We start from the raw sequence: 10,706 nt of genomic DNA, 5'->3' as shown, positions 1-10,706 counted from the left end.
CTAGGTAATTGGGAAAGATCCCTGGAGCCATTGGCAGACTACACGAGCTCAGTCCTCAGCAGTAGCAGCAGCAGTAGCAGCAGCGGCGGGGGCCTCTCAGGGTATCCCGAGGGGCACTGACAGCAACAGCCTCCAGCAACAGTAGGAGCCTCCTCATTCCGCCCCCCCCAGCATCCCGGGGGCGGGGGTGGGGGTGGGGGTGTCATGGATCAGAGCCAGTAGTCCTTTATACTTAAGTCCATAACCTAGGACACCTGGGTGCACATGAGCAACTACATCAGACAATAACCAAGCAACACCTGGGCGCACGTGCATATTTACATCAAATGCTCGGCAAGATTCTGAACATCTGAGGGGCCCTGACCATTTTCCTATATCTTCCCTACAGCACCTTTCATCGTCTACATCTTACACCTTCAAGGAATGTACGAGTCCTCACCACCCCAAGAACTGGGAGGGAAGGGCAGTGGTAAGGCGCGTGCACCCTTTCAGGGGCCAGGCGCACTGCAGCCTCGCGGGTGTGCAGCGATCCTCTTCCGCCTCTTGTGAGCGTGGGGCGAGAGCACGCGCAAGGCTTCCTGGGAAGTGTAGTTGGGGTGTTCCGATGAGAACTACAAGTCCCGGCAGGCACCACGCTGTAGCCCCAGAGACCAGGGCGTTTTCTGGTGAATCTGAATCTTGTTTGCCTGTGCCATGGGGAAGACTACACCAGCCTGATCCAGTTTTTACAAGAGGCTTTTGGAAAACAGGATAGCTCTCCCGCCGGGTGTGCCGAGGCCGACTTTTGCTTCCGCAGTTTCCTCGATGTGGCGAATCTGCTGTGGCGGCCCCGTGGTTAGCCTCTCAGGGCCCTAACCCGAAGCTTGTGGAATCTGCTGTGGGAAGAAGGGCGCGACGGTTGCTTGGGGAGCGACTGTCATGGCGGCGGCTGCTCCCAATGCCGGGGCGTCCGCTCCTGAGGCGGCGGGTTCCGCCGAAGCCCCGTTGCAGTACAGCCTTCTTCTGCAATACCTGGTGGGTGACAAGCGTCAGCCCCGTCTCCTGGAGCCTGGGAGCCTGGGCGGGATCCCGAGTCCGGCCAAGAGTGAGGAGCAGAAGATGATCGAGAAGGCGATGGAGAGCTGCGCTTTCAAGGCAGCGCTGGCCTGCGTGGGAGGTGAGGCGAGGCGAGTGGGGCCCTCGGGAGGCTGAGGGCTTGGACGACAGTGGGGTCCTCTGCCAAGAAGACCACGCCCCTGGGAGGCGAGGGACCCGTGGGCCTCGACCTTGACTACACCCCTGCGTCGTTCAGCCAACTCGGGCAAAGACTCCTGCCCCTAACGTCAGCTTTCGCTGTGGAAATTGGATCAGAGAGTCGGTACTATGGCCGGGACCTGGAGCTTATAAAATAATTGGCTTCATTCATTCTTTCGTTCATTCTCTTAAATAATCATTCATTCAACAGTGTTTCTAAGCAACTATCATGTGCCAGGCGGTGGGAATACAGGGTGAGAAAGACAAGAGCCTTGCTCTCCTGAAGCTAATATTTTACTATAGAGAAGAATGTTGAGAAAGAACCTGGCAGAATAGTACTGCAGACAAAGAGAACTGCAAATGCAGAGATCCTTAAGGCAGGATCTGGCTTGAGGTTTGAGAAACTGAAAGGCCAGTGTGACTAGACAGCTGCGAGAGCAAGGGGGAAAGAAGTCTGGATTTGACATTTTTTTCCTTAAACCTTTTGAGGACTTGAGAATACACAGCGGCCTTCCTGTGTGCAGGGTAAAGAGGTTGACCACATTTAAGGATGAGTTTGTCTCATTGAGAATGAAAGATATTTAAAAAGTGAATATAGGGAGAGGACAAATTTAAAAAGTGAAGTATAGTAGAAAGAAGAAAGATCTTTTTTGATTGGGGAAACCATAGAAGAGATAAGATTGGAGCTGTGTCTTGAAGGATGGAGAAAATGCAGGTAGACAAAGAGGAAGAGATGTCATTTCAACCTGGGGTGGAGTGGGGATTTGGGCTTTTTGCTTATAGGCATTAGGGCAGTAATTGATTTTTTAAAAAAAGAGTAGCAAGTAATGAACAAGATGAATCAGGATGGAGTGTGGTGAAGGAAAGAAAAATCTGTGGCTAGGAAGACCATCTAGGGTTATAGTGAAGACTAAATGAGGCAGTGAGTATAAAGTATTTGGCACATGGCGCTTACTAAATGACTATTATGAATGTCATCATGGTCAAGGGAGACATTTGCAAAAGTGATAGCTGAACTTAAGGGGGGCTGGTTTACATAGGAGAGAGATAGGGAAAACAGAGGGTTAAAGATAGAATCTTGAGGAATGTTAGGAAATAAAGGAGGCAGAAATCCAAGAGGAGACAGAAGATGCTGTCAACAAGATAGACCCCAGGGCTGGCTGATTAGCTGGCTCAGTTAGAGGGTGATGCTGATAACACCAAGGTCAAGGGTTCAGATCCCTGCACCACCAGCCGCCCCCTCTCCCAAAAAGAAATAACAATAGACCCCAGATTGTATAATCTGGAAACCAGGCAAGTGGAGAGTTTGAGTGGCAAGAGGGAGGTGACCTCTGCACTGGTGGCCACCCAAAAGCTTGTCTTTTAGTATAATCCCAATGCAGTAATCCAGAAAACATACCAAAGAAATCTTCATCTGTTTATTTCTAGGATTTGTCTTGGGAGGTGCATTTGGGGTGTTTACTGCTGGCATCGATACCAACGTAGGCTTTGACCCTAAGGATCCTTACCGTACGCCGACTGCAAAAGAAGTTCTTAAAGACATGGGGCAGAGAGGAATGTCCTATGCTAAAAATTTTGCCATTGTGGGCGCCATGTTTTCTTGTACTGAGTGTTTGGTAGAATCTGTAAGTGTTTCTGCCTTCTTAGAAATCCTTGCCTGCTGCCATCTCACGACTGTTAAAGAGAAATGCTCTTGATGTTATTATAAAGCAGATCAGAAACAGATATGTTCTAGATTGAAGTTCCATAAAATAGTCCCTAATGTAAACTTTGTGTGTTTATGATGTGTGCTTGCATTTTTTTTTTTTTTTTTTTTTTACCTTTTATAGAAGTTAATGAGATCTTTTTTTCTTATTTTGGCGGCTGGCCAACATTGGGACCAAACCCTGGACATTGGTATTATCACCATGCTGTAACCAACTGAGCTAACTGGCCAGCCCCAGAAGTTAATGAGACTTACTGCAGAACCCTGGAAGAAATTTTGATTACTTCTCAAATTCTGGACTTGGTTTCAGCGCTCTGGTGCCCCCTGCAGGAAGCATCTATGAACACATACAAATTTTAGGGACTATACTTTCAAAAAAGATTAGGTTGCCTTTGGGGAGGGACTATGTTAGCCAGCTAGAAACCTTGTGTTTTTTTCCTCAATTGTCTTGTTTGGCTTGTTTCTTTGGCTCTAAACTGCATTTCTCCACCCACAGTACCGGGGAAAATCAGATTGGAAGAACAGTGTCATTAGTGGCTGCATCACTGGAGGAGCCATTGGTTTCAGAGGTTAGTAAACAACTCTTGAATGGTTTTCCTTGTGGCCTTAGACAACGTGCTGAAGTTGACATTTCCAAACATATGAATGTTCCAGGGACATCTGATATTCTTCCCTTCTGACAAATAAATCATGTTTGCTTCTGTTAACTCAGTTTTGGAAACTTGCTAGTATCTAGATGAGTTTCTCATCCTTGGCACTATTGACATTTTGGACCAGATAAATCTTTTCTGGAGTTGGGTCTCTCCAGGGCATTGTAAGGTGTTTAACAGCATCCCTGTCCTGCATCCACCAGATGCTAGTAGCAGCCCTTCAATTGTGATAACTAAAAGTGTCTCCATATGTTGCCAAAAGTCTCCTGGGGGGCAAATCACCCGCAGGTAAGAACCACTGATCTAAATCTATCTTAGAAAAAAGACTTGTCCCCATATTTAATATATCAAAAAGCCTTCTCCCAATGAGTAATCCCTGGAATGTGTTGGTATGTAGGATAGTACAGAAGCATAGCTAGGTCCATTCAGCCCTGGGTATCCCATTTGTCCGTGTGGCAGGCTATGTCGAACTTAATAATTCTATACAATTGGCAGTTTTAATTTTATATATAAATTATAATGGTAATATCTTTTTGCAGTTGGAAATTCTTAGATTTCTTCCCATTGAATGCTAAGTACAGATAGTATAGAAATGTTAGATTTTCAGCCGTGAACAGCGAAGTAACAAACCTGTTCCCTGCCATTTCTCCCTGTTGGCATGTCCATCGAGAGTGTGCAATGTAGGGCCTCTGTGACTTGGCTTTCCTAAAAGCAGTATCTACTGCTAGGCCATTCTCCATCTGTCACGCCCTGACTTAACCAGAGCAAAAAGCCAGTTTTCTCATCTTCTAAGAGTCAAGATGATTTGCCGTCATGAAAGCCTGCTTTTGCTCTTCAAACAGCCTTTTGTAATTGATAGAGTAACTTCTTTTTTGGTCTTCCCATTGCTCAGCCTTGTCAGGGCCTCTTGGGGAAGTTGGCTCCCTCTAGGACTGCTTTGATCACCTTCCCAGGAATTTATTCCATAAACAAATCAGGGTAAAAGGCCATATGCTTTCATTTGATTCCAAGGGCTGGTTCTCTTAACCAGTTTCCTGCCTGTGAGGGACTATTTCCTTAAGATTGGAAATATTAATTCTTTGAATGAGAAAAGCTAAACAAATGTACAGTTAGATAAACCACATTGGATTAGACCATATACATCACTTCATTGAAGTCTTACAGAGCTGTGATAGGTTGAATGACTTAGAACGCTTAAGCTGGTTTTACGTTTGTGGGTGTGCAAACTTTTCGTGAATGCATCCTGACCCAGCATCTGTCACCACAGGTAATGTTATTTCTGTTTGCTTTACAGCTGGCTTAAAGGCTGGAGCCATTGGTTGTGGAGGCTTTGCTGCTTTCTCTGCTGCAATTGATTATTACTTACGGTGAGAGCAATATCCTGTGAGGAAGGACATCGCCAGCCAAGGATCAGAGCTGCTCTTTAGATGACAGTTTCTGCACTGCTCCAGGGCAGTTGCTTCAGGGACTGAAGACATTTGTTTCCCCTCATTTAGTTGGTGTTGTGAGTTGACAGTTGGCTGCTGTCTGCATCCAGCCTTTGGAGCAGCCACACTCTCTGCTGCTGCTGGACTCCAGCCAGGCTTCACAGGAGATGTGCCATGCCAGATTCTTTCCTTAGAGCAGATCAGAGGACAATGTGTTGACTTGCAGGAATTCAGCTACACAAAGGTTCATTCCTGACCATGTCTTGCCCTAGAGGTTGTTTGGTGCTGTGGGTGCAGAGGTGGCAGCATCTTTACACATTCCCAGGAAGCTGTTCTGCTTTGAATGCCATGCAACTGTCCATCTCACATACCAGGGCAGGGCAAGGTAAATTTATGCTATCCAACCAATTATGTCAGTTTGTTTGTTTAGGGTTCTGCCATCCTTGTTAAAATATATATATTTATATTACAGTTTAAAAGATTGGTTTATTTTTATTTTCAAATTCCTCAATTCCCCAAAATGGTGCCAGGTGACCCAATGATTGGACATCCAAAGGGAGAGGGAGAATGTTCCTGAGAAGTCTGGGAATGTTAGCTTCTCAGGGTTTGTAGAGGACTGTGTCATCCTCACCAAGATTATTACATCAGCCAAGACCTGTCCCAAAAGCCCAGCCTATTCCCTTCCTAGGATGCATTGAAATTCCATGTGTAAGCCATATTGGCCTTCTTTAAAAAACCCTCCAGTGGGCTGCCTGACAGGCATGTTTTCAGTTTGCCAAACCACGCATTGGTTTTGTGATCTGACTATTGGACCAGGACCAGCTCAAGGACACGTGTGGGAAGGATCCTGCTAAGGTCATCCTGGTGAGTCAGTCTCAGCAGCTACTGGCTAAGATCAGAAGTTACTGGGCCGAGCCCGTGGCGCACCTGGTAGAGTGCTGCGCTGGGAGCGCGGCGACGCTCCCGCCGCGGGTTCGGATTCTATATAGGACTGACCAGTGCACTCATTGGCTGAGTGCCGGTCACGAAAAAAAAAAAAAACGACAAAAAAAAAAAAAAAAGAAGTTACTGAGGGGCTATTCATGCCTACCCTTGTTCTCTTGTATCAGTGGGTTTTTTGGTTTTATTTTAAAATGTTACGTTTTTGACTTGACCTCGTGGTCTTTTTCTGACAGCAGCTTGGCCTCATTGTGTGCCACAGGCAAAAAAAATAGCCTTTCACAATTGGGCTCCACCACTGATGCACTCTGGGTGCTTTGCTGGAGAGATGGTTGATGAACTTGGGCTTTTGCCCCTGGGGAGCAGAGGCGGGCAGGTAGGCTTGGGGGGGCAGTGTAATTCCTGGGTCGTCTTTTTTCTACTGTACAGTAACTCCTCCACCTTTTCTTTTTTTTGCTCTCTTCCTTATCTGCTGTCTTCTAGCCCACCCTTCTCTAACCAGAATTCAGACTCAGTTTAAATGCCAGGTATCATCCTGAGTGCACATTTGTCTGTGAGTGATGATGTCAGAGCCAGCTGGTAACACCTTCCTCTGACCATGTCTTCTGTTTCCTTGGAATGAATGTGCGCTAGCGCAAGGGATCATGTCCTTCTGTAGTGAATTCTATATAATGTCCATCCAGCCATTGCTTCTAGGCCAGTTGGAGCATTCCCCAGAGCTCTGAGAATAAATTTAGGAGTGTTTTCTCTACTGTCACCGTATATATCCCACCTATAAGCACTTTGAAGCAAGGGCAGTCAGACATTCCTATTTGTACCTGTCAAAATACTGGGATGCCTGGGATCTTCTTCTAGCTGGTCTAGAATGTGGGAGCAAATGCAGGAAATTCTACCTTGGAAAAGATGAGCCCTGAGCTCTCAGTAGCCCTTAGTTCAGTAAGCCAAGCATTGTCCACACTGACTATTCAATGAAGAGACGAGATGAATAGTTTCCTGTTTGAGATGGCTAGAGAACCCGTATGAGCTCATAAACCAAACAGCAATTTTCAGAGACATCTGTTCTTGATCTTCAGAATAAACTCAGTGTCCACTGGCTTAGGCTGGTGGGAGCCTATAGTAACCCCATTAGCTCTCTCAAAAGGAGCCTCTGGCCTCTGGGGATCCAGATTCTCCAACAAGATTAGAGCAAAGCGCTGCCCCAAAGACATGCTACTTCCAAGAAAACGCAGAGAAAAGTTTATGTAAAATAAAAAGCTTCCTTTCCAATGGACAACTTCCTATCTCTCCGAGGCATATTGATGGCCCGGTCCCTGATAGGACATTTGTACATTTGTGCAAGGAACTGTAGCAGGAAATGCAGGTGGAGAGCAGAAGCAGCCTGGCTGGCAGTTGACCTGGAGGCCTTGAAGAGGAAGGAGAGAACATGAGCTCACCTCCCCTGCAAATTCTGCCCCAGTCCCCACAGGCCAAAGGGAAGGCTCAAGGGGAGTTAACTAGGTAAATAGATTCCTGGAAACTCACATCTGGATGCAGCTGGAAGAGTTAAATATTTAGATTTGTGGTCTTCCCTGGACTACTGAGAACACAAACATCCACACCACAGGGCTGAGTTTGTGCAAATGTTGGGGCTTCGCATTTTTTTTTTATTAACATTTTTCTCTCACATGGTTTACATCAATTTATAATAATCTACATAAGTTGAAACAGAACATAGATTAAAAAAAAGATATATCCTTACCAACTTATTAAAGTCAAATATTAAGGAAGGGTCCCATCTTACCTGTATCAGCAAAAACTGGCAACCCTCAGCCATTGCCCAGCAAGGACAGGCATACCTGGGATTTCTGTAGCCTGTCTCCTGGGCTCATGTTGGCACAGCCCACCCTGCTGGGCACAGTAATGGGGTTCTGGGCTGCATAGTCCCTGTCCCTCAGGAGAACCCACCGGGTATTTTCCTTGTGGCAGCTTAGTCCAGGTCTGGCACCCTCCCCTCCCCACTCTGGGGGTAGAATTATAAATATTATGAACCTTTTGCATAAATCGGCCTTTGCAGCCTTCCTCCTATCCTGCCTAAGCAAGCTTGGGGGTGCAGTAGCTACCTGATGCTGAGAAGCAAACATTCCTTGCTTTGGGGAAGTCAGAGCACCCATTTTTGGCTGTAACTTTCTGTAGTTAGGCCCTAACTCATTCCTGTCAATCCCTTTGGAAGCAAGCAAGAACTGTCCATGCCACACACCACCTGAGTGCCAAGCAGATACTTCAGGAATGTTCAGGTGCTGCGATCTTTAGGCTCAAGTGGCATCCTTTCCCCACCTCCTGTCCCAGGGAGTGGGGCTTCTTGCTAAGCTGCTATTAGGCAGCTGGGTAGTCAGAATTTCTTTCCTTTTAGGCATTTCTTTCCTCCAACATGCACAGAATGTGTACCGTTCTGCTGAAGGCAACAAATATAAACAGGATGAGAAAGGGCCCTGCCTGAGCAAGCACAACAGCTTTAGGGCCAGCAAACCCTTCTTTAAGACTCAGCCCTGAGCATACACAATGGGAGCTGTTCTCCCCAGTCCTGATGGCCCAGAATCTACTCTCTGCCAGAAGGTCCAGGGAGCTGTGCTGTAGCTCAAGCCCCTGTAGGTAGGAGTGTCTGCCCTCCCAGGCTAACTGCCACTGACCAACAGCCACTGCTCAGGTGGGAACTGCGCTTTGGGAATATATCTCACTCCTTTCCAGTCCTGAGCAATGGGTCTCAAAGTTGGGGAGGGAACCTGCTGATCCCCTACTCTGGAATAGAGTGACAACAAGGAGGGCCCCCAGTAAACCCCAGTTCCGAGAGAGGCAGGTGCCTGTGATCCCTCATCCTCCCCAACTTCTGGTGTTTCCCAGAGTTCACCGAAAAGGCTGCATCTAGATGCTGGGACGGGGTAGGGGGCAGCACCATGATGGCTGGCTACCGCTGGGCTGTGCACCTTCCTTTTCCAGGCCCTGGAGCACACGTGGCAATGGGGCTGCCCCGTGGCAGTGCTCAGCTGTGGAAAATGTGTGTAAAATCTAAGGCAAAAGTACCACGAGGTACGTGAGATGCCAGCCTCCTGGAGGGGACCTGCCTGTTTCTGGACACCTGCTTCAGCCATCTCAGTTGCCCTCCAGGAAGTTCAGCTCCGTTAGAAAAGCCATTACAACTCCTTGCTACTCAAAGCTGCTTCCCCCCACAACGAGCGCTGCATGGCACTCGTCTGACTGATCAACCTGTCTTGTTTCCTCAGCAGCCTGACTCTCCCACACCCACAGATTCCTTCCTGACCTACTGGCTATCTTGATAGCAGGTCACTTTTTGTGAATCTGTACACTCAAAGGAAACACCAGGAGAAAAGGAACTGAAAAGCAGTAGAAGAAACAATCAAAGATGCCTCACTGGTAGGCAGGAGACAGAACAGATAAACCCCAAAAATGGAGATTCTCAAATGGAAAATTCCAGAAATCAGCTCTCCAACTCTGTGCTGAGGATTAGAGTGAGTCTGTCTCCTTGTCCAACATTTGCACAGGCAGCAAGGAAGAGCGGGTGTGCTTCCACAGGCGGAGAGCAAGAAGAGGGCTGGTGGCAGCAAATGGCAGCATCAGACAGGCCCACTGCTGCTGCCACCCAGGCCTCTTCAGGACTTTCAAGGTGATGGAGCGAAAACCAAGGCTGCACATGCATGTAGGCAGGCTGGAAGGAAGAGGGTAGAGGAAAACCGAGGGGAGGCTGCCAGGAGACAGCAGTCTGGGAACAGGGCCAAGAGAGGAGAAGCTGGCAGCAGTTGCACCGCACAAAATAAAAGCCCTTGGACTGGACTCTGGAGGAAAGAAAGTGTTGGAGGAAATGAAAGAACAAAGCAGGCTGTCAGTGTGCCCATACCAGGTCGGTCACTACCTTTTCTGCAGAACAAATATATATAAAACAAATCCCGAACAGCATGGAGCATTAGACACAACTAGAGGTACGGAGGGCAGGAGCCCAGGGTGCGGAGGTGAGGCTGGGGGCTGGTCAGCTGGCTTTGTACAAGGTGGCACAAAAGTTGCACATATTCCAGTTCTTGGAAGTTGGCTTCCCTTGGAGTCTGGAGTGCTGAGTTTGGGAGTTTTCTATTGCAGTCTTTCAAGTCAGTTGGGCCCCCAGCTGGAGAGGCTGGCCCTGGCCACCCCCCACAGCCACCCCCGCCTCGGGCTACACATCAGTGGAGAAGTACAGTGTGTTCCGCTTCAGTTCTGCGAAGGAAATGGGGGGGTGCTGCAGGTAGTAGAGGAGGACCTGGACCTGTGGGGAGAGAGGGGAGACTGAGTCTGGGGTCCTTGTCCTCCTGGCCCTCCTCATCTGATCTGCTGAGAAGAAATGATCCCTGGGCTGGGGTCAAGGCTGGGTTGCCCCCTCACACTCCCCAGGCTGGCTCTTGCCACCTCCCCTTTCTTGGAAGCCCAGGTGTGTCTGCCCATTTGCAGCAGTAGAGGGCGCTGCAGGGCAGAGGGTGGGGGAGCCTGGGGCCACTTCCCCCGCTTAAGTCATAAGCTTCCAACCCGATCCTGAAGTCGGCTTTGGTTTGGCAGCCCTGCCTCACACTGGCCCCTTCCCTGGGTCTTGCCAGTATCCCAGGGAAGCCTCCTGACCCCAGAAGCAACCCAAGAGCTCCCACACATGAGGACAAGGCCTCTAGAATTTTCCTCTATCCTTGGACTAGCTTTCTGAGATTGAGGCACTTCCAGGAATTCTCTGGGCCCGTCTAG

At 48.3% G+C, this 10,706-nt stretch overlaps 2 protein-coding genes across 4 annotated transcripts in view; one reads left to right on the top strand and one right to left on the bottom strand.

Annotated features, from left to right (window-relative positions):
- The first annotated feature begins 887 nt into the window (after nucleotides 1-887).
- Nucleotides 888-5,494, top strand: TIMM22 (translocase of inner mitochondrial membrane 22). The gene is made up of 4 exons (XM_063112579.1): nucleotides 888-1,156; nucleotides 2,662-2,858; nucleotides 3,435-3,507; nucleotides 4,883-5,494. The coding sequence occupies exons 1-4, from the start codon at nucleotides 919-921 to the stop codon at nucleotides 4,957-4,959; spliced, it is 585 nt and encodes a 194-aa protein (XP_062968649.1). The 5' UTR covers nucleotides 888-918; the 3' UTR covers nucleotides 4,960-5,494.
- Nucleotides 5,495-7,585: 2,091 nt separating this feature from the next.
- Nucleotides 7,586-10,706, bottom strand: part of ABR (ABR activator of RhoGEF and GTPase) — a 185,427-nt gene continuing 182,306 nt past the window's right edge. For all 3 annotated transcript variants that reach the window (XM_063108925.1, XM_063108927.1, XM_063108926.1), the window contains one exon: nucleotides 7,586-10,242. In XM_063108925.1, coding sequence (XP_062964995.1) covers nucleotides 10,153-10,242 — 90 coding nt within the window. In that variant the 3' untranslated portion in view covers nucleotides 7,586-10,152. The remainder of the gene's footprint in view (nucleotides 10,243-10,706) is intronic.

This window comes from Cynocephalus volans, chromosome 10 (genome assembly GCF_027409185.1).
Source record: "Cynocephalus volans isolate mCynVol1 chromosome 10, mCynVol1.pri, whole genome shotgun sequence".
In the NCBI taxonomy this organism is placed as follows: domain Eukaryota; kingdom Metazoa; phylum Chordata; class Mammalia; order Dermoptera; family Cynocephalidae; genus Cynocephalus; species Cynocephalus volans.
Note: the sequence above shows the minus strand (reverse complement) of the source record. Positions and strands in the feature narration are given on the sequence as shown.